The 23,884-nt window shown below is 37.9% G+C and overlaps 1 protein-coding gene across 1 annotated transcript; it reads right to left on the bottom strand.

Moving 5' to 3' along the window:
- Positions 1 to 11,017: 11,017 nt before the first annotated feature.
- OR52N2 (olfactory receptor family 52 subfamily N member 2) lies at positions 11,018 to 23,618 on the bottom strand. The gene is made up of 2 exons (XM_009459799.4): positions 23,488 to 23,618; positions 11,018 to 12,219 (listed from the first exon to the last, which is right to left on the bottom strand). Exon 2 carries the CDS (start codon positions 12,163 to 12,165, stop codon positions 11,200 to 11,202), a length of 966 nt encoding a protein of 321 aa, XP_009458074.3. The 5' UTR covers positions 12,166 to 12,219; positions 23,488 to 23,618; the 3' UTR covers positions 11,018 to 11,199.
- Between the last annotated feature and the right edge of the window lie 266 nt (positions 23,619 to 23,884).

Genomic DNA, 23,884 nt, shown 5'->3' with positions numbered 1-23,884 from the left:
TTCCACATGTAAGTAAGTACATGTGGTATATGTCTTCCTGTGCCTGGCTGATACCACTTAGCATAATATTATCCAGCTGCATTTGTGTTGTTGCAGATGACAGAATTCTCTTCTTTTTTAAGGCTGAATAGTATTCTATTATGTATGCCTCCCACATTTTCTTTATTAATTCATCTGTTGATGGACACCTATGTTGATTCTGTAAAGTGGCTAACGTGAATAGTGCTGCAGTAGACATGGGAGTTCACACATGTCTTTGACAAACTGATTTCAAACCTTTTGGGTAAATACCTATATGTTGGATCACATGGTAAATCTATTTTAGTTTTTTGAGGAGCCACTATAAAATTTTCCATAAGGGCAGTACTAATTTACCTTTCTACCAACAGTGTACAAAGGTTTACCGCTGCAGGCTCTGTGAGACAGCCAAAAAACTTTGAGTGCCCAAAGTGTGAGGGGAAATGTCTGCCCCCAAACACACATCCTCACGGGGGAAACTGAAGGTCCAGTTCATGGGAGAAGGATTTGACCTTAACTGGAGCTGAAACACATTTAGAGAGCCGAGTGAAATAAAAGGGTAGAGGAAGCAGCCAAAAGAGCCCTGTGGGCACTCTCAGTCCCCAGGAAAGCCATTCCTGACTGCCAGCGGAATTGGGGAAAGACCACAGGGAGAAGGAAACTTTCAGCTTAACTTTGTAATAATTTCAACCAAATGCAAAGTTTCTTGGATAGAATCTGGGGGAGGAGACAAACAGGGAGCACAGATATGAGCACAGAAACTGCAGCAGTTTCTGGGAGGCATGAAACCTGAAAGCCCTGCTTCCTTTCTCAGTGGGGAGGCTTGTAGCCTGGGGCAAGCTCTCAGCCCTGCTCGCCGGCTGCCTGGAAATAAACTCGGTGCTGTTAGGGATGAATGGTGGAAGTTCGGCTGGCCTTTTGAGCTGTGTGGGAGCTGGGTGAGGCCTGTCATTGCCACCTTTCTCCCACTTCCCTGGCAACCTGTATGTCACAGCAGAGGCAGCCATAATCCCCCTGGGAACATAACTCCACTGGCCTGAGAACCCCCTCTTCCCTTACAGAGGCCAGAGCAAGCCCCGCCTAAGGAGGGGCTTGTGTCCTCCCTATACTACCACAGCTAGTATCCTTTCTTTCTCCCTGTATATACATCAGCTTGCGTCCTCCCTATGCTACCACAGCTGATGTTCTTTTGAAAGTACCACCTCCTGACTGGAGGCCAACCAACAAAAAAAACCAGCATACTAAACAAAACTGTAAACAAGGACCCTCACAGAGTCCACTTCACTCCACTGCTACCTCCATTGGAGCAGTTGCTGGTATCCACAGTTGGGAGACCTGAAGATGGATCACATCACAGGACTCTTTGCAGACACTCCCCAGGACCAGCCTGGAGCCCAGTAGCCCTGCTGGGTGGCTACGCAGAAGAGAAATAACAATCTCTGCAGTTTGGCTCTCAAGAAGCCCAATGCCTAGGGAAAGAGGGAGAGTACCACATGAAAGGAGCACCCCATGAGACAAAAGAATCTAAGGAGCAGCCTTGAGCCCCAGATCTTCCCTCTGACATAATTTACCCAAATGAGAAGGAACCAGAAAAACAATTCCGGTAATATGACAAAACACTGTTTCATAACACCCCAAAAGATCATAATAGCTCACCAGCAATAAATGCAAACCAAGAAATCTAAATTGCCAGAAAAAGAATTCAGAAGGTCAATTATTAAACTACTTAAGGAGGCACCAGAGAAAGGTGAATACCAAGCCGCACAGCAGAATCTAACTAGTGCCTTATGATCTGAGGTGGGACAGTTTCATCCCGAAACCAACCGCAGCCTCTGCTCCCCTATCCCTGGAAAAATTGTCTTCCACAAAACAAGTCCCTGGTGCCAAAAAAGGTTGGAGATTGCTGCGATAAATAACTACTTTTCAAGTTCATCCTGCTTTCTTTTTGCTGGTTAGGTTGGTAATTGTGTTGGGGATGGGGCATGGTGGGTAGAATCTAAAACATGTTGAATTACGTCTTTTAACAAGGCATGCTACTTATCCTCGCTTACCTTTTAAGGTAAGTGGCCTTCCCAGTTATGTCTGTGGATGTAATGCTGAACACTTGCTTAGATAATCACTTATTTGCTACTCTGATGCTTAATTTCTCCTTTCAGTCTCTGGGATGCTTTTTCTTAATTTTTTTTTTTTTATAATGGCTTCCAGCTCCGTCCATATCCCTGCAAAGGACATGGTCTCATTACTGTTTTTTTTAATTATTATTATACTTTAAGTTTTAGGGTACATGTGCACAACATGCAGGTTTGTTACATATGTATACATGTGCAATGTTGGTGTGGTGCACCCATTAACTCGTCATTTAGCATTAGGTATATCTCCTAATGCTATCCCTCCCCACTGCCCCCACCCCACAACAGGCCCCGGTGTGTGATGTTCCCTTTCCTGTGTCCATGTGTTCTCATTGTTCAATTCCCATCTATGAGTGAGAGCATACGGTGTTTGGTTTTTTGTCCTTGCAATAGTTTGCTGAGAATGATGGCTTCCAGCTTCATCCATGTCCCTACAAAGGACATGAACTCATCATTTTTTATGGCTGCATAGTATTCCATGGTGTAGATGTGCCACATTTTCTTAATCCAGTCTATCATTGTTGGACATTTGGGTTGGTTCCAAGTCTTTGCTATTGTGAATAATGCCGCAATAAACATACGTGTGCATGTGTCTTTATAGCAGCATGATTTATAATCCTTTGGGTATGTACCCAGTAATGGGATGGCTGGGTCAAATGGTATTTCTAGTTCTAGATCCCTGAGGAATTGCCACTAATTTTTCTCTCCACTTTGAACAACTGTGAGCAGATTATTTGTGTAGCTATTCCCCATCCCACTGCAGGGCGCTCTGCTTTATCTGGCTATTTCTCAGGAATTAACAACAAAAAGATTCCTGTCTTTTCCAGGAGAGGCAGCATGTCCTGTTGAGTGCTGTGCTTCTTACAGGCCCTGACACCATGTGTCTATATCATGGGAAATCACCCTACAGCTGCTAAAAATTCTATCATTTGGAATGGCCTTGAATTTCTTTAATAGAACTTCTTTTTGTCTTAATATTGTAGTAGGTCTAAAATATTCCCAGAAAATGATTTTTAAACTTCCTCTGAGAAATGTATGGATTTTAAAATCTATGTTGGTGTCTTACAGTCTTTTCTCATAAATTATTTTATTTTTTTCTTTTAATTCTTCTTATTTAAATTTTTTTTATCTCATTGCGTCTTCAGGATTTTGACAACATACATTTATACTTCTTCATAGAACGTCTTTTTTAGGCTTGAGGTTTATTTTCTAAAACATTCATTACATTCTACAATCAGTGATTACGAATAATTGAATGTTAAATATGTCTTTAAAGAATTATCATTTAAAATAAAAATTGTACAATATAGCCCTTATTCTCAAATTTCTTAGAATCTACTCCTCTTTCGTATTAGCAAAGTCTTCATATTTTTAAATACAGAGTACTCACATTCAGAATTCATGAAGCAGTAAGCAAAACTTGAGTCCAAACAGGTGCTTTCACTACAACACAGCTCCTAATATTGGTGAGACTATCTAGTAAGGGCTAAGATCACAGGCTTCAACACCATAGGATCCCTGAACTTGACTTTATTTCTTGGCCTTGTTTTCATCTCAAATCTGGAATAGCTGCACCAAAACTGCAAATGGCTGAATGACCACTAACATCTCTACTGAATTTTTCCTGTAGAGAGGTTAATTCCTGAAACTTTTTCCGCTTCTCTAATTTTATCCAACGAGTAGCTGCTACAGGGTGTTTGAAAAACTCTAGATTGAGTCAAAATTTGTAAAATAGAAACATTTTCATCATGAAAATGACATAGCTATTTTCTGAGTATGACATCTTACACAGCAAAATCAGAAAAGAAACCTTGACTTCACATTTTTTAAAAGGACAAAGAGAAGAAGTGCTGATGAGACTATGAAGAAAAAAAACTCTGGTACATTGTTGATGAAAGTGTAAACTAATATAGCTATTATGGAAAAAAAAAGTATGGAGGTTCATCAAAATATAAAAAATAGAATACCATAAGATCCAGCAATCCCACTTCTGGGATTATATCAAAAGGAAATGAAATTAATATGTCAAAAAGATGTCTAACAGCCATATTCATAGTTACATTATTCAAAATATCCAAGAGGTGGAATCAATGCAGGTGTCCATTGACAGGTTAACAGATAAAGAAAATGTGATACATACACACAAATACTATTCATCCTTAAAAATGAAGGAAACCCTGTCATTTTTGACAATGTGAGTGAACTTGGAGGACATTATGCTTAAGTGAAAAAAGGCACAGAAAGACAACTACTGTATAATCTCATTTATACATGAAACCTAAAAAAGTTCATAATATATTATAAAATAAAATGAGTGCTATAAAAATTTACAATATAATCACACTTTTTAAAAAATGTCACATTAAGATCTTTATTCCCTTTGCCTAGTTGGCTCCTTCTCTACTTTCAAGTGGCAATTTGAATGTTCTTTTCTCAATAATGAGTTTTCTACCCACCTTGTCTAAGTTAGAGCCCTTGTGATAGGCTTTCATTACATCTACCACATAGCAGACAATCATCCTGGTATTTGAGACACTTCAGTAAGCAAATCAGGTAAAGATCCCTGTCTTTGTGGTGCTAGGTGCTAATAATCTTTTTTTTAATTTTTCTTCTTTTTTTTTTTTTGTGAGACAATCTCACTCTGTTGCCTAGGTTGGAGTGCAGTGGCACAGTCTTGGCTCGTTGCAACCTCTGCCTCCCAAGTTCAAGTGATTCTCATGCCTCAGCCTCCCAAGAAGCTAGGTGTATTAGTCGGTTTTCATACTGCTGATAAAAATATACCTGAGACTGGGCAATTTACAAAAGAAAGAGGTTTAATGGACTTACAGTTCCACATGGTTGGGGAAGCCTCACAATCGTGGTGGAAGGTGAAAGGCATGTCCAACACGGTGGCAGACAAGAGAAGAGGGCTTGTGCAGGGAAACTCCCATTTTTAAAACCATCAGACCTCCTGAGACTTATTCACTATCATGAGAACAGCACAGAAAGGACCCACCCCCATGATTCAATTACATCCCTCCAGGTTCCTCCCATGTAGGAATTGTGGAAGTTACAATTCACGATGAGATTTCAGTGGGGACACAGCCAAGCCATATCATTCTGACCCTGACCCCTCCTAAATCTCATGTGCTCACATTTCAAAACCAGTCATGCCTTCCCAACAGTCCCCCAAAGTCTTAACTCATTTCAGCATTAACTCAAAAGTCCACAGTCCAAAATCTCACCTGAGACAAGGCAAGTCCCTTCCACCTATGAGCCAGTAAAATCAAAACCAAGTTAGTTACTTCCTAGATACAATGGGGGTACCGGCATTGGGTAAATACAGCCATTCCAAATGGGAGAAATTGGCCAAAACAAAGGGGCTACAGGCCCCATGCAAGTCCAAAAGCCAGCAGGGCAGTCAAATCTTAAATCTCCAAAATGATCTCCTTTGACTCCTTGTCTCACATCCAGGTCATGCTGATGCAAGAGGTAGATTCCCATGGTCTTGGGCAGCTCTGCCCCTGTGGCTTTGCAGGGTATAGGCCCCCTCCTGGCTGTTTTCATGGGCCAGCATTGAGTGTCTGCAGCTTTTCCCGGTGCACAGTGCAAACTGTTGGTGGATCTACCATTCTGGGGGATCTGGAGGACTGTGGCCCTCTTCTCACAGCTCCACTAGGCAGTGCCCCAGTAGGGACTCTGTGTGGTGGCTCCAACCCCACATTTCCCTTCCACACTGCCATAGCAGAGCTTCTCCATGAGGACCCCACCCATGCAGCAAATTTCTGCCTGGACATCCAGGCATCCTCTGAAATCTAGATGGAGGTTCCCAAACCTCAGTTCTTGACTTCTGTACACCCACAGTCTCAACACCATGTGGAAACTGCCAAGGCTTGGGGATTCCACCCTCTGAAGAAACAGCCCAAGCTGTACCTTGGCCTCTTTTAGTCATGGGTGGAGCAGCTGGGATACAGACACCAAATCCCTAGACTGCACACAGCAAAGGGACCCTGGGCATGTCCCATGAAACCATTTTTTTCTTCCTAAACCTCCCAGCCTGTGATGGGAAGGGCTGCTTCAAAGGTCTCTGACGTGCCCTGGAGACATTTTCCCCGTTGTCTTGGTGATTAACATTTGGCTCCTCGTTACTCATGCAAATTTCTGCAGCCAGCTTGAATTTCTCCTCAGAAAATGGGTTTTTCTTTTTTATCTCATTATCAGGCTGCAAATTTTCTGAACTTTTATGCTCTGTTTCCTTTTTAAAACTGAATGCATTTAACAGCACCCAAGTCACATCTTGAATTTTTTGCTCCTTAGAAATTTCTTCTGCCAGATACCCTAAATCATCTCTCAGGTTCAAAGTTTTATAAATCTCTAGGGCAGGGGCCAAATGCTGTGTCTCTTTGCTAAGATATAACAAGAGTCACCTTTGCTCCAGTTTCCAACAAGTTTTTCATCTCCATCTGAGAGCCCCACAGCCTGGATTTCACTGTCCATATCATTATCAGCATTTTGGTCAAAGCCATGCAACAAGCCTCTAGGGAGTTCCAAACTTCCCACATTTTTCTGTCTTTTTCTGAGCCCTCCAAACTGTTCCAACCTCTGCCTGTTACCCAGTTCCAAAGTTGCTTCTACATTTTCAGGTATCTTTTCAGCAGCACTCCACTGTTCTGGTACCAGTTTACTGTATTAGTCTGTTTTCATGCTGCTGATAAAGACATACTTGAGACTGGGCAATTTACAAAAGAAAGAGGTTTAATGGACTCACAGCTCCACGTGGCTGGGGAAGCCTCACAATCATGGTGGAAGGTGAAATGCATGTCTCACCTGGTGGCAAACAAGAGAAGAGAGCTTGCGCAGGGAAACTTCCATTTTTACAACCATCAAATCTCCTGAGACATACTCACTATCATGAGAACAGCATGGGAAAGATCCACCCTCATGATTCAAGTACCTCTCACCAGGTTCCTCCCATGACATGTGGGAATTGTGGAAGTTACAATTTAAGATGAGATTTCCAGAGGGACACAGCCAAACCATATCACTGGGATTAGAGGCATGTGCCACCATGCCCAGCTAATTTTTGTATTTTTAGTAGAGACTAAAATACATGTTGGCCAGGCTGGTCTTGAACTCTGGTCTCAGGTGATCCACCCACCTCGGCCTCCCAAAGTGCTGGGATTACAGGCACGAACCACTGTGCCTGGCCTTGTGGTACTAATAATTTAAAGAGCATGATTGGAGAGGACATCCAATAACAGTTAACATAATAAATATATAAAATTTTATAATGGTTTAGAAATGAATGTGCTCTATAAAAATATGAGAGTAAGAAAAAGTTGGGAGCACTAGGTACACTTTTAAATATGGTGTTCAAGGTATGAATCTTTGATGTGGTCATCACTGAGCAAGAAATTATGCTTCTGTTCATAGCGGGAAGAAACTCAGAGGTTGCAGTATAAAGTATTTAACTCCTCTAATTTGTCTTCATGGCTTTTGTAGAAGTCATTTGTTAGGATGAGTTAGAAAATGCAGAAATGTTTAGTCTTGTGACTATGTACATTTGTGTAATACCATGTGGCACTTTCAGAATTTCATGTTAACAGTGGATCAAATGTCCAGGTTCTTGGGATCTTGAACAAAGAATTGGACAAAATGCACAAACAAAGCAAGGAAGGCATGAAGGGATTTATTGAAAAGGAAGGTACACTCCACAGTGTAGAAGCAGCCTGAGCATAGAGGCTCAAAGGCCCTGTTACAGAGTTTTTGTGAGTTTAAATACCCACTAGTTGGGGTACACAGTATGTAAATGAAGAGGATGAAGTAAAGTTACAAAGTCATTTACTCAGTGTATGCCCTATGGAGAGGGTATTTCCTCTATAGCTGAAGTGTGGATCAGCCTTATGTTCCCTGCCTCCAGACCCTATCTTCCTACCTCAATGGCAGCCCTTCATATTTTAATAAGCCATTTTCTGAAAAAAAATCTGTCACTTTGTCCAGTGCCGGGCCATCACTGGTGGACTTTATACCATCCCAATCATAAAGTGCATACTACAAATTCTTTAAATTTTTAAATTCCTTGTAGAAATGGTCCAGTGTATTATAGTCATTAAAATTAAAGACACTGGAACCAGACTGCCTGGGTTTAAATTCAAGACCTACCACTCGCTGATTATATGACTTTCATTAACTTATTAACCTCTCTGTGGCTCAGAGAGATTATCTTATCTGTAAGTTTGCTTATCTGTAAACTGGGCATACAATAGTACCATCCTTACAGTTGGTTTTGGAATTAAATGAGAATGCAATACAGTAATACATTTCTGGAAAATAAATGCTATGTACTTTTTGTTGTTATTGTTGTTGCTATTATCTTGAAACTGTGTGTGTGTGTGTGTGTGTGTTTGTGTGTGTGAGAACAGTTAACACGTTGAAAGTAAGTAAGTATGGAGGAAGACATAAGGGATCTGTACACAGGAATGCCTTGAGTTCTGAAAAGAACCTGGGTTGGTGCATGAAAAAGCAAGTAAAAACTAAGAAAATGAGTTTTAGTGGAAGACAGAAGAAAGTTGGGGAGGAAAAAACAGAGGGAGACAGGATTTAAGAGGCAGGGGTTATGGCGGAGATGTGAGCAGTCCAGAAGGGTAACGAATGGGGCAACAGCTGCTTCAAGGTGAACGGTGATTCTAATATACTTAGTATCTCTCAGATGAAGAGCAATGTGGGGCATGCCTGAAGTTGTGACAAGACTCACAAAGCACTTCCTGATAGGACCTCTGTCTACCTTTCTAGTCACATTTTTTACTCCTCACCCTTTCTCTTTTACCTCTGAATATACAAAAACCTTTGTGAACCTAAACTTGCTATTCTTTGTTCAGCCTTAATATTAGAGCTAGGTTGTTTATTTTTTTCCAAATAATTTCCATCTGCTTTTCCTTGTAGGACACTTATACATATAATTTGAGATTGACCCTATATACTATTTTACCTGTAAAATCTTTACTCACTACCTCCAATAGATGTTGATGATCATGCTCTCAGGATTCATGAGCTTTGTGAACATCTGTGATGTACAATTACCTTGTTATCATTTTATAATGATTCCATTGCATTTTATATCCTCTACTAGACAAGGAATTAGCTAGTGTTTTTGTTTTCATTTACATTTCTCAGCGTGGAGTAGGCACATGGAGTCAGGCACATGATTGTACCCAGAAAAACTTGTTGGCTGACATTGATAGTATGTTTGTGAGAACTCAATGAAAACTTGCCCATGGCTGGGCATAGTGGCTCACACCTGTAATCCCAGCACCTTGGGGTGCCAAGGCAGGCGAATCTCCTGAGCTCAGGAGTTCAAGACCAGCCTGAGCAACATAGTGAAACCCTGTTTCTACCAAAAATACAAAAAAATTAGCTGGGCATGGTGGGGCATGCCTGTGTCACAACTACTCAGGAGGCTGAGGTGGGAGGATCACTTGAGTCCAGAAGGCAGAGGTTGCAGTGAGCCGAGATGATGCCACTGCAGCCTAACCTGAGTGACAGAGTGAGACCCCATCTCAAAAAAAAAAGAAAAGAAAGCTTGTCCACACAAAACTGATACTGCACTGTGCACTGCCTGTACAACTGGAAAGATTTATCCTCAAACTATGATTTTCATAATGAATCAGTTGAAACTAATAGCTCATAAAAATAACTAAAATTTATTGAATGGTTAGTATACATCAGAGATTGTGCTACAAGCTTTTTTTGCATCAGAGCATTTAATTAGAAGAAACATCTCTGATACATTTTCTTTTTCGCATTTGGAAGAAAATATGGAAGTCAAAATTTAGAGAGATTATGTAGCCTGTCCAACTCTAGTGGCTAGAAATTAAAAGACAGAGGACTTAACACTTGAGATGAATTGAATCTGAAACTGATGTTATATTTCCCCCAATTCTTTCCTACAAACTTTTTATTTCCTTCACACTGCATTCATTTTTTCTCTCTCCCCTTTCTTTTATATGTATTTCTTCTCACACATCCCTGGCTACAGTCCAGATTCTGAGTATCTTGAAACCAGGAACTGTATCATCTGCCTCCCTCTCAATAAATCTAAGATATGACTAATAATATTGCTTAAATTAGTGTTTCAAAAAATGAATTGATGAGTGAATGAATAAATAAATTATAATATATACTAATAGCTTAATGGTTTGCCTGCTTGGTCAATAACATGACAATTATATTTTCAGATCCGTTTTATAATTTATTTATTTATTTTATTTTTACTTTAGATTCAGAGTGTACATGTGTAGGTTTGTTACAAGGTTATATTACATGATGCTGAGGTTTGGGCTTCTGTAGATTTTTTCACCCAGATAGTGAATGTAGTATCCAACAGAAAGCTTTTCAGTGTTTATTCTTCCCGCTCCTTTCGAAGACCCTGGAGTCTATTGTTCCCATTTAGAGCCATTTTAAATGGAGACCCTAAACTGATGACTTCGGAAAAACAGAACCCTTGGACGTTCTTCTATGAATTATAGGGTATTTTAACACATATTTTGCTGACAATTAAAATGGGGAGATTTCATGGAACATATAAATCTAGCTTGTCTTTAAAAAATACTGAAAAATAGTGAACACTGGACCCACGTTTCTCTGTCTCTATAGCCTCCCCACTTACACTCAACGCAGGGATTGTCAGCAGGTCTGCTGTCCTTACTTTACTACCTTTCTGGTCTCACAAACATGTGAGTCTATAAACGCTTAGGAAAAGCATCAACTCTTTAAGTAGTGGGTATATTACTTCTTTATTTTGCATTCTCTGCTTTGGCAGATCCTTGCCCCCACTCCCAACACACACAAATTCAAGAACTTGCAGAGACTTCAGAAAATTGACATATTATGGTGACTTACAAATTTATGTCTTTATTTTGATTTTTTATTTCTATTTTTATTTTAGGTACACGTGCAAGTTTGTTACATGGGTAAATTGCATGTCATGATTTTAATACCATTTTATTCACATCTTTTATGAAATTTTGTCTCCATTATTTTCTCACCACCTGAAACAATATGTCTATTCTATGTTTCATTTGTCATAGGTAAAACTAACCTTGTCTCCAAGTAAAAATTTAATTACACCTTCCTGAATCTGCTTGGTCTTGACTCCATAAACAATTGGATTCATGGTAGGAGGCAGTAGCAGATAAAGGTTGGCCACGATGATGTGTATGTGGTTTGGGATATTGTGTCCTCCAAAACGATGAGTGAAAAAAGTGAAAAAAGCAGGAACATAGGTGATCACAATGGCACACATGTGAGATGTGCAGGTGCTGAAGGCTTTGTGACGAGCATCTGCTGATGACAGGCTCATAACAGCCTGCAAAATCATAGTGTAAGATACAGAGATACAGCAGATATCAAACACACCAATCAGGAGAGCAACCATCAGACCATAAATAGCATTGACCTTGAAATTGCCACAGGATACCTTGGCCACAGACATATGGTCACAGTAGGTGTGGGCGATGAAGTTCCCCCGGCAATAGGGCAGGCGCTTGGTGAGGAGAGTGAATGGGATGATGAGCATCACATTCCTCAAGAAGGTGGCAAGACCAGCCTTGGCAATGACAGGGTTGGTAAGGATGGTGGCATAGCGTAAGGGGTAGCAGATGTCCACATAGCGGTCCAGGGCCATAAGCATGAGCACCCCAGACTCCATCCCTGTCAGCATATGGACAAAAAACATCTGGGCCAGGCAGGCATTAAAGTCAATCTCCTTGAGGTTGAACCAGAATATGCACAGCATATTAGGTACAGTGGTGGTGCACAAGGTGACATCAGTGAAGGAGAGCAGGGCCAGGAAGTAGTACATGGGCCGGTGCAGGGCCTCCTCATGGCTGATGAGGCAGATGAGCCCACAGTTCCCCACGACAGCAATGATGTACATAAAGCAGAATGGCAGGGAGATCCAGATGTGTGTGGCTTCCAGCCCAGGAACGCCATTCAAGATAAAGAATCCTGGGGTCAGGCTGGAGCTGTTGTCCCCAGACATGATGGCTGACAGGAGGAGAGCATTTTATACTCTTTAGCAGCCATTGCTTTCTGCCTAGGAGAGGGAGAGGGAGAGTTAGAGACGAGATAAGAGGTACTGGTTTGGACAAAGTGAACCTCAAGTGCCATGTACATTCACCTTACATTGATAACCAGAAATTCTTTCTTCCAACTATAGCAAGAAAGACTTTGAACTACAGTGTCCAAAGTCACTAAGCAGTACAGTCTTACCACTACTCAATGTGCTATTGCAAACTTTGATTAACTATCCTCACTTACCACACCTCTCCCCAGCACAACTCTTATACTGTACTACATTCTAATAACAAATTGTGAGCTAGGCTGTAACTGTCTGCCTCCTTCAATAAGTCCATTTCTATTCTGTGCTCTCAGAATCTTCCCATTCTAATTGTACCTGAGTCTTGTCACTGAAATCACATGGGTATAATTACAGCATCACCCTAATATGACCAGTTCTTATCAGTAGCTTAACTTTCCATTTTTAACAATATCTCAAATATTAGCACTTTTCCCCTGCCTTGATAACAAAAAATGCTTATATTCTGTATATAAGATGTCAATAATGTTCCACATAACTTACTCAAGATAATACATAGTAGATAATAAAATATATGTGAATGAGTGAATACATGAGTTAAGAATTTGGTATGTCTGATACTCAAACTCTATCTGATGTCAAAATCATGTTTTTCTATACCATGGAATTTGAAAGGAAGTTCTTGACAAGAAACAGGAAGATATTTACAATTCTAAATCATTAACAAGTTTTACGTAAGTTTAGTAGTGATTTTGCTAAAGATCTAAATTCAATTAGGTATAAAATTTGGCTTCTCTATCTTTTCACAAGTTCCCTATCCGTTCTCAATACTAAATTTACACTCAAAAAGCCCTTGAAGTTCTGGGATTATTGACTGTTTGTACTGCTTTAATTTAGTATTATTTTTGTTATAACTGAAAGGAAGTCAATTAAAAAATAGCACCACATCTTTGGATTGCTATTTCTTGATGGAGCAGTGGAAAGAATTGAATAGTATTTGAAGGAATTTATAGCTTCAGGGGTGTTTGAAGAAAGTTGAAGTGTCCTAATGATTAAATTTTTTTTTATTCGGAATAAAACCCTAATCCTTAAGTTCTGTAGTAGACCCCATGGAGCAAAGCCAATGCCAAACATTCCTCACTATCTAGCAGAAATAGATATATATTTGCAGTGTGATGGCATGGATTACATGGTTGTGAATCCACAAGGCTTAGAGTTCTGTGACCGAAACATTCTAGAAATCGCTGCAGTTGTCATGTCCACTGGCTAGAGTACATGGAAATTTCCAATGATGGAGGGAAATATAAAGCAACCACATGTTTCAGAAGCTCGTGATCTCTGAATACTACCTGACTGGATCTCATATAAATAATCCCTTCTTATAAGAAAGTTCTCACAGTACCTCTCCAGAATGTCACTGTTTCAAGAAACCATCATTTTATGTTCTTAGACAAGACAAACTTAAAGATTAAAATTTCTAGTGTCTACCGTCTTTTATGTGTACACCACATTGAAATGAATGGGATGAAAAGAAAATAAGATTAAGTCCAGTGGAAGCCACCCAGAAAGAAAAAGAGCCATTACCTCTTAAGAAGTGAAAGGGAAAGTAAAATACATTGCCCCTTACTGCTATTACTTTTTAAAAACTGTTTCAATGTATCAGGCTGTTGCATTCTTTGCCAAAAATGTCATTACCCTTTCCTAAAATAGGAATTTATGAAAATTGACCAATCTCACCTCAGTGCTAGGCACAATCAAATCTCTATGCATGGCTGGCTGAGAATCTTTAGGAGTTGTTTGAAATCTAGGATGACATCTTCTTACATAAAATTTTTTGTTTCCCTGGGGAATTTCCAACAAGATGCCCCAGGCTGATTTAGTCTCCACAATTAGGTGTCTCCGTGGGTTCTGTTTAAAAGAGAGTGAACTTTGGGCCTGCTGGTAATAGATGTATATTTAGAAGCTTTTGAGTAGAGAAAGTTTAATGCCTTTTCCCAAGTGGGAAATATGGTCACCAAGTCTGGTCATGAAAAACATAATTTTTTAAAACTTTTTTTTCCCTCTTACAACAAGAGAAGTATGTCTTTAATACAGAAAATTTGGAAACTATGGAAAAGTATAATAAAGAGTTGAAAATCACTTGTAATTCTAAAACAGAGGAATAAGCCCTCTAAAACGTTTTCTGTACTTAATTCAATCACTTTATAATTATTATGTATAATATTCCGAGATTTCAAAAAAGTAAATTGCAGATGATATGGAGTTGTATACATTGTTTCTATCTCCAGCTAGTATTATTTTGTGCACATTTCATCATGACATTGTATATGCTTTGAATTAAAAAGTTTAATAGCTAGACCTTCTTTCCATCCAATAGCTGTACCAAATTTAATCATGTGTTTTATTACTCTTGAATATTTGTTTCCAAATTTTTCTATCAAATATAATTCCTCAATGAATATCTTAATCCACTCTGTATGCGTTTCTGATTTTTCTTCTCTACAGATAGATAGAAATGTTATTGAAGTTTATGGGCTCAAAAGGCATGAACAATTTTGATTGTGTTGATAAATGTTAGAAAAAATCATTTCAATAAAATTTGTGGTGATGTTCATTTCCATGCAAAGCGACTGAACCATCCCCCCAAGAATACTATTATATACCTTCTTTCCCAAGCTTCACTAGTGCAAATACTGTCTCACTTGTATCTTAAATTGAATTAAAATTAACTTCACTAGTAGTAATTATGTCACTTTTTTCAAGCGTTCTTGGTCAACTTTTTTTGTATATTTATTAGTCATCCACCTCCTTGTCCATCTTCATTGGAGGTGTTAGTGTTTATTCATTGCATGATAAGCACTTTCAAAATGAAAATTATCAACCCATTGTCTGTTGTAATTTGCAAACATTTTTTTCAAGGTAGTATTGGTTTTAAATTTTATATTATAGTGGTAAGTAATTGTATATTTTGACCTTTCTTCCTTTTTACTAAAAAACCCCACAAAACACAATTTTTCTATACTTAAACTCTTTTGTATGAAATGATACGAAGTAGAAAATAGTCATAACATTCCCATAAACTCACATTTCACCTTAATCCACTTCTGAAGTAAATGCTATTAAAACCTAAAGTCTGATGTATGTATTTCCAGAAATTTCTTTTATAAGTATTTAAAAAATTAATGTATTCCTTTTGTTGTTTTGTTTAGCTTTCAGCATTAGCAATATTACATACAGGTGTATAAAGATTCCTGAGACTCCTTGGAAACAAAACTTTCATTTAAATGAAAAATTTAATTGTGTTTAAAAAACAATAGAATACACACAAAATTATTTTGTCAAAATTTAAATTAATGCAGCTATTACAAAAATACATATATGAGTTTCAGTGTAAACTCTTCTCTTTTAGATCTAAAAATGTAGAAAAATGAGAATTGGTATGAAACATTGGTTAGATTTAGATCAGGAGGTCAGGCGCGGTGGCTCACACCTATAATCCCAGCACTTTGGGGGGCCCAAGAGTTTGAGACCTGCCTGGACAATATGGTGAAACCCGTCTCCACTAAAAATACAAAGATTAGCCAGGCGTGGTAGTGCAAGCCTGTAGTCCCAGCAACTCGGGAGGCTGAGATGGATGGGTCGCTTGAGCCTGGGAGGCAGAGGTTGCAGTGAGCTGAGATAACTCTACTGCACTCCAGCCTGGGTGACAGAGTGAGACCGTGTCTCTCAAAAAAAAAAAAGAAAAAAAAGATTTAGATCAGGCTTCCTAAATTGGAGACCATACATGGCCTCCGCACTGTTTACACTCAACTGCATCAAGACCTCCTATGCAGTTCTTTAAAAAGAAAGTTCATAGGGTGCCCTATAATTTATCACTTTGCTCATAAATATTTGTATTGTGTTTGGTTTAGTTATTGACATGCCCGATTCATTCTTTTTGTAGTGTAGTAAAATATACATAACAAAGTTTGCCATCTTAATCATGTTCAGGTATATACAGTTCAGTGACATTAAATACATTCATCACGTTTTGCAGCCATCACCACTATCCATCTCCAGAACTCTTTTCATCCTGTCAAACTGAAACTCTACACCCATTAGACAATAACTCCCCATTTGCCCTCCCACCAGCCTCTGGCAACCACCATTCTTTCTGCTGTCTAATGATTTTGAGCTTTCTAGGTACTTTATATAAATGGAATCATATGATATTTGTCTTTTTGTGACAGGCATATTTTATTTAGCATAATGTCCTAAGTTTCATCTATGTGGTAGCAGACGTCAGAATGTTCTTCCTTTTTAAGTCTGAGTAATATTGCATTATATGTACAGGTATATACACACACATATATATATACATATATAATGTATATATACACACGTATATACACACGTATATACACATATGTATATACGCACATATACATACTACATTTTGCTTATCCATTATTCATTCATCCATTGATGGGCAATTAGATTGTTCTTATATCTTGGTTACTGTGAATAATGCTGCAATGAACGTGTGACTGCAGACACCTCTTCAACATACTGATTTCAATTCTCTTGGGGATCTCACGCAATAGTGAGATTGCTGAATCATATGCTATTTTTAGTTTTAATTTTTTGAGGAACTACCATACTGTTTTCCACCGCAGCTGTAGCATTTTACATTTTTGCCAAAAGGGCACAAGGGTCCAATTTCTCTACATTCTCACTGACATTTATTATTTTCTGTTTATTTTTATAGTAGCCATCCTAATTGGTGTAAGGTGGTATTTTATTTTAGTTTTAATTTGCAGTTCCCTAATGATTACTGATGTCCAGTGTCTTTTTATGTGTTTATTATCCATTTGTATATCTTATTTGGAGAAATGTCTATTCTAATCCTTTGCCCATTTCTTATTAAGCTGTTTGTTGTTGTTGTTGAGGTTTAGGAGCTCTATATATATTTTGTATATTAATACCTATCAGATATATAATTTATAAATATTTTCTTCTAGTCTGTGGGTTGCCTTTTTACTTTGTTTATAGAATCTTTTGATGCACAATTTAAAAACAAATTTCATAAAGTCTAATTTATCTGTTTTTTTCTTTTGTTTCCTGTGCCTGTGCCTTTAGTGTCATTTCCAAGAAATCATTACCAAATCCAATGTCATAAAATTTTTTCTCTTTGTTTTCTTCCAAGAGTTTCATAATTTTAGGTTTTATTTTTACATCTTTGATCCATTTTGAGTTAATATTTGGACATGCTGTTATGTAACAGTCCAACTTCATTTCTGTACATGTAGATACCCAGTTTTCTCAGCACTATTTATTGTAAAGAATGTCCTTTCAACATTGAATGATATTGACACTCTTGTCAAAAGTCACTTTACCACATATGTGAGGGTTCATCTCTGGGCTCTCTATTCTACTTCATTGGTCTGCAGTTCTGACTTTGTGCTAGTGCCACACTGTTTTGGTTTACTGTCACTTTGTCATAAATTTTGAAATCAGAAATGTGAGTCCTCCAGCTTTTCTCTTTGTTCAAGATTGCTTTGGCTATGTAGGGTCCCTTGAGATTTCATATGAATTGTAGAATGGATTTTTCTATTTCTGCAAAATTAATTATTGGGATTTTGATAGGGATCTTACTAAATCTGTAGATTACTTTGGGTTGTACTGACATCCTAACAATACTATTGTCCACCCCTTGAACATGGCATGTATTTCCATTTATTAATGTCTTCTTTAATTTATTTCTGCAATATTTTACAGTTTTAATTATATAAATTTCTTACTTTTGCATTAATAACAATCTGAAAGGAAATTAGGAAAATAATTTAATTTACAATGGAATTAAAAATAAAATATAATTTTATTATGTATTTTGTATTTTCTTATGTATTTTATTATTTTATGTGCTATTGTGAATTGTTTTTCTAAATTTCTTTTCAGATTGTTCGTTGTTAATGTATAAAAGGGCAACTGATTTTTGCATTCTGACTTCGTATCTTGTTACCTTGCTCATTTATTATTTTAACAAGTTTTGTGGAATCTTTAGGGTTTTCTACATAGTAGATCATTTCAACGGTGAACAAAGATAATTTTACTTCTTCTTTTCCAATTGAGAGGCCTTTTATTTCTTGTCCTTGCCTAATTGCTCTGGCTAGGACTTTCAGTACTATGTTGAATAGAAGTGGTGAAAGAGGATACCTATGTCTTGTCTAATTTCAGAGGAAAAGCTTTCAACTTTTCACCACTGAGTATGATGTTAGCTGTGGGCTTCTGATACATGTGTTGAGGTACACTTCTTTAATATCTAACTTGATAAAAGTTTTCATCATGAAAGGAGGTTGAATTGTGTCAAATGCTTTTTCTGCATTTATTGAAATGATCATATATTTTTGTCATTCATTCTGTTAATGAGGTGTGTTGCATTTATTGATTTGTGTGTGTTGAAACATCCTTATATTCCGGTGATAAAGCCCAAGTGATCATGGTGAATGATCCTTTTACTGTGCTGTTGATTCGGTTCACTAGAATTTGTTGAGGATTTTTGCATCTGTTTAACAGGATATTGGCCTATTGTTTTCTTTTTTGTTGTCCTTGTCTGGCAGATGTCAATGTAATGCTGGCTTATTAAAATGAGTTTGGAAGTATTCCTTTCTCTTTCACTTTTTCGAAGAATTTGAAAATAATTGGTATTAATTCCCCTTTAAATGTTCGGTAGAATTCAGCAGTGAAGCCTCCATGTCCTGGATTTTTTTTATTTTTTTTGATGGGAGATTTTTTATTACTGATTCAATTGTTTTACTTATCTTTGGTCTGTTTAGATATTCTATTTCTTTATGATTTAGTATTGGTGAGTTGTAAGTGTAGTTCAAGTCCAGTGTTTCCTTATTGACTTTCTGTAAGTTGTAAGTGCCAAGGAATTTATCCATTTCTTGTAAGTTATCCAATTTGTTGGCATATAATTGTTTGTAGTAGTCTCTTATGACCCTTTGGATTTCTTTGGATTCAGTTGTAATGCCTCTTTTTTCATTTCTAATTTTATTTCATTTGAATCTTTTTACTTGTTTTTTATAATTTCTATTTCATTTATTTCTGATCTGATCTTTATCATTACCTGCCTTCTAATTACATGGGTTAAGCTTTTTCTTCTTTCTCTAGTTCCTTGAAATATAACATTAGATTATTTATTTGAGATCTTTATTATTTTTTGATGTAGGTGTTTCTTGCTATGAACTTTCCTTGTAGAACTGCTTTCGTAGCATCTCATGAGATTTGCTTTGTTGTGCTTACATCTCCATTAGGATCAATATATTATTTAGTTTCCCCTTTTATTTAATTTTTGATCCATTGGTTTTTCAGGAGTGTAATTTTCATGTATTTGTAAAATTTTCAAACTTCCTCTTATTATTGGTTTCTAGTTTTATATAATTGTGATAGAAAAATATATTTGATATGATTTCAGTCTTTAAATTTTTATTTAAAATTTAAATTTTTTAAGACTTGTTTTCTAGCCTAAAATATAACTGATTTGATCTGAAGTATAGTTCAAGTCCAGTGTTTCCTTGTTGATTATCTATATGGGTGATCTTTTCATTGTTGAAAATGCGGTGTTGACATCCCCTACTATTATTTTATTGCAGTCTATCTCTCCCTTCAGCTCTATTAATATTTTCTTTATATATTTAGGTGCTGTGATATTACAGACATATATATTTACAATGGTTAATGTGCTTGATTAATTGTCCTCTGTATCAATATATAATTACCTTTACACTATTTTAAATTTTTGTTTTTCCTCATTTCCTTTTTTTTTTTTTTTTTTTTTTGAGATGGAGTCTCGCTCAGTCACGCAGGCTGGAGTGCAGTGGCAGGATCTCGGCTCACTGCAAGCTCCGCCTCCTGGGTTCATGCCATTCTCCTGCCTCAGCCTCCTGAGTAGCTGGGACTATAGGCGCCCGCCACCATGCCCAGCTAATTTTTTGTATTTTTTAGTAGATACAGGGTTTCACCATGTTAGCCAGGATGGTCTAGATCTCCTGACCTCGTGATCCGCCTGCCTCGGCCTCCCAAAGTGCTGGGATTACAGGTGTGAGCCACCTTGCCCGACCCTCCTCATTTCTTCTCAAAGTAAAAAACAGGATACGTGTGCAGAATGTGCAGGTTTGTCACATAGGTATACGTGTGCCATGGTGGTTTGCTGCACCTATTGACCCATCCTTTAAGTTCCCTCCCCTCAACCCCCAACCCCCAACAGGCCTTGGTGTGTGTTGTTTCCCTCTCTATGTCCATGTGTTCTCATTGTTCAGTTCCCACTTATGAGTGAGAACATGCAGTGTTTGATTTTCTGTTCCTGCCTTTACAGTTTTTGATTTAAATGCTATTTTAGCCAATATACATATAGCTACTTCTGAACTCTTTTGCCCTGTATTTGCCCAAAATATCTTTTTCCATTCCTTTGCTTTCAACCTGTGTGTGTGTCTTTAGAGGTGAAGTGATGCCCTCACAGGCAGCAAATAGTTGGGTCTTCTATTTTTAATTCATTCAGCAAATCTATGTCTTCTGATTGAAGAATTTAATCATTTTGCCTTCAAGGTAATTATTGATAAGTAAGGACTTACTACAGCCATTTTGTTGTTTTCTTGTTGTTTTTTACATTCTTTCTTCCCTTCTTCTCTTGTTGTCTTCTTTTATGATAGATAATTTTGTCTAATAGTGTGCTTTCGTTCTTTACTTTTTATATTTTGTGCATCTACTATAGGTTTTTGCTTTGTGGTTACCTCAAGTCTTACATAAAACATTCTATATTTATAAAAGGCTATTTTAGGCTGATAACAACTTCAATTGCATAAAGAAGTTCCATACTTCTACTCAACTCTCCCTGATATTTTATGTTTCTGATGTCACGTTTACTTCTTTTTATATTGTATATCCCTTAACAAACTATTGTAGCTGTCTATTTTTTAAATTAATTTTGTCTTTTAACATTCATATTAATGATATAGGTGATTTACATACCACCATTACAGTATTAGAGTATTCAGAGTTTCACTATGTACTTACTTTTGCCAGTGACTTTTATTCTTTCATATGTTTTCATGTCACTAATCAGCATCCTGTTTTTTCAGCTTTAGCATTTCTTGTAAGGCAGGTCTGGTGGTAATACACTGTCTTAGCTTTTGAATTTCATTTTTATATTAAATCTTACATATCAAGAATAAAACAGGTGGCCAAAGTTTAAATTATATTTATATATCATATTTTATAAATATTTTAATATATTTTGTGTTTAGCCACTTTTGCCAATAGTTTTTTCAAAAATTATTTTCTCAACTTTCTGTATTACAATAAAAAAATTTTTATCTCCAAGTAGAAAGCTTTTATCATTCATCTTCTTAAACCTTTTCATTGTCTCTCTTGTTCTTACCATAAACCCAAAAATGACTCTATGAAATTACCTGACATCATAGGCATAGGGCTCTAGGTTTAGTATGAAGCAAAACAACAATAACAAAACAACAAAAAGGTAACATATTAGGTTAAAAAAAAAGATTGTGTACTATAAACTCAGATAGAACTGGCCCCTGATTTGAGCCCACTTAATCTTGTTTTCAGTCCCTTCATGTGTGGCACATTCATTCCTCAAAACCTCCATGCCGGCCATTTCCTCTTCCTTAAACAGTTCTTACCTCCCATCCCCCTTCCGCAATGTTAACACCAGCTTATCTTCTGTACCACCTTGAGCATTTGTTCCTTCTGAAAGTCTTTTCTGGTATTTGTAATTTGTGACATTACATCTCATTATACTTATAACACATTCCTTTGCGTTTTTGCTTCATTTGACTTTTCCCCTACCTTATTTATTTATCTTTCCATCATAATTCCATTTTAAAATGTTTTGGGATTTTTGAGGGCCTCTTAATACAACCTTGTACTTTCCTCCTCAGTTCAGAGCTGAGACACCCAGGAGACAAGGAGTTGACAGAGAATGTCAACAATTTTATGATATACATCTGGGAAAATGAGGCTTTAGATTTTTCAGGCAAAATATCTTGTTCTGCCGTGCCTCTGATTTAGACTAGTTTGCTCATCCAGTCCCTAGCATAGACACATACAAGTCTCTTTCGGAAAGCTTGGCCACTGACTTTGCTAATGTGGACAGACCAGAATGCATGGCCTATTCAGGCAGGGAGATTGACTTCTGTGAAGCGTCAAGGCTCAGCATATAACTCACCCATAGCTCACTGATATCTGATGCTTCTCCCACTCAGAGGAATGAGTTATGACACGAAGAATGTTGTTCTAAATGAAGTCCTTATACTTGAAGTAATAAGTGTAGAATAATTAATTATACCCTTTTCCCAAATCTCTCTTCCTTTCCTTAAACTTACTGCTATTTGTTCTTTCTCATAATACAGTATCTTCTTGTACTAAATTCAGATTGTGATAGCCTCTCCTGAATGACTACTGGGTAAATAACAAAAGGAAGGCAGAAATAAAGATGTTCTTTGAAATCAATGAGAACAAAGACACAATGTGCCAGAATCTCTGGGACACATTTAAATTTCTTGTCTTTAATTAGCCCACAGAATAGTGAAACTATCCTTGGGCAATGGTATTCATTTTTCAGCTTTTTTATAGAACTGCTTTGAAAATAGCTTTACTTTTTTTTTTTTTTTGAAAGACAATGTAAGAGACAATAATTTTCTCTGAGTTCCTCTTCAAAGATTTAGCCGCTAACTTCCTGGTCTTTTGTTCTCAAACTCAACTTTCCTTTTCCTTAGTTACTGTAAAACAGCCTACCGCTTCCCATCAGCTCTAATCAATAACTCACATCTGTTCCCGTAGTTACCTGGACTCATTGTTCCCCAGAAACTGCACATCTCACATGCCTCACCACTGTACCCCATGTTCCCCTTCCCTTCCATATTTAGAAAGATATTTGCAAGTAGCCAATCTGGTCAGCTCAGCCCATGGGGGAGTGACACAGCCCATGGGGGACCCCAGCCCATGGGGGAGTGACACAGAAGTAGAAACTGTCAGAGATAAAAGCTCCCTGCTCTCCTTCCTTCCCTGTGCTCTTGTGATCTTGATTGATGTGAGTGGCACCCTTCTACAGAAGTAAATTGCCTTGCTAAGAGAACTTTTGCCTAAGTGTTGGTTTCACTTTGCGGCACTGAGCATTTATTCCTAGAGCATTTTTACACCCAACAACTCTGGGGGCTCATCTGGGATCCCCGCTCTCCTTCAGAAAGGGATCTTCAGTCATCCTACCCAGGGGAGACGCATTCCAATGCCCCGTTGCGGTAGTCTCAGGGAGGGGAGATCGGGACCCACCCGTTGTGATGAATAAACCCGGACTCTCAGCAACGCGAGGAGGAGAGGCTTGCAATACCGCGGTGACCAGGTAAACTCTGTGCACAGATCAAGGTAGGAAACGTCACAGCGGCGACAAAGTACTTCCTTGGTGGTTGGGGGCCGTGGGTCGGGGCATTCTGGAGGTTGAAAGTGCGTGAATGGTAGCAAGCGCTCCTGCTGCGCGGAATGAATGAGTCCAATCTGTGGTTCCGTGGTCACCTCATATGGGGGTCCCATCAGGGGTTTATGCTGACCCGCCATCAAGGCTAAGAGGAACCTGAAATATTCCCACGAGGGAAGCGGCCAGAGTGGA

The sequence above is a fragment of the Pan troglodytes genome, chromosome 9 (assembly GCF_028858775.2).
Source record: "Pan troglodytes isolate AG18354 chromosome 9, NHGRI_mPanTro3-v2.0_pri, whole genome shotgun sequence".
NCBI classification, from domain to species: domain Eukaryota; kingdom Metazoa; phylum Chordata; class Mammalia; order Primates; family Hominidae; genus Pan; species Pan troglodytes.
This window is presented reverse-complemented; position numbering and strand designations above follow the sequence as displayed.

Coding starts and splice junctions, on each gene's coding strand:
- OR52N2 (XM_009459799.4), bottom strand. CDS start 12,165: ATGTCTGGGGACAACAGCTCCAGCCTGACCCCAGGATTCTTTATCTTG.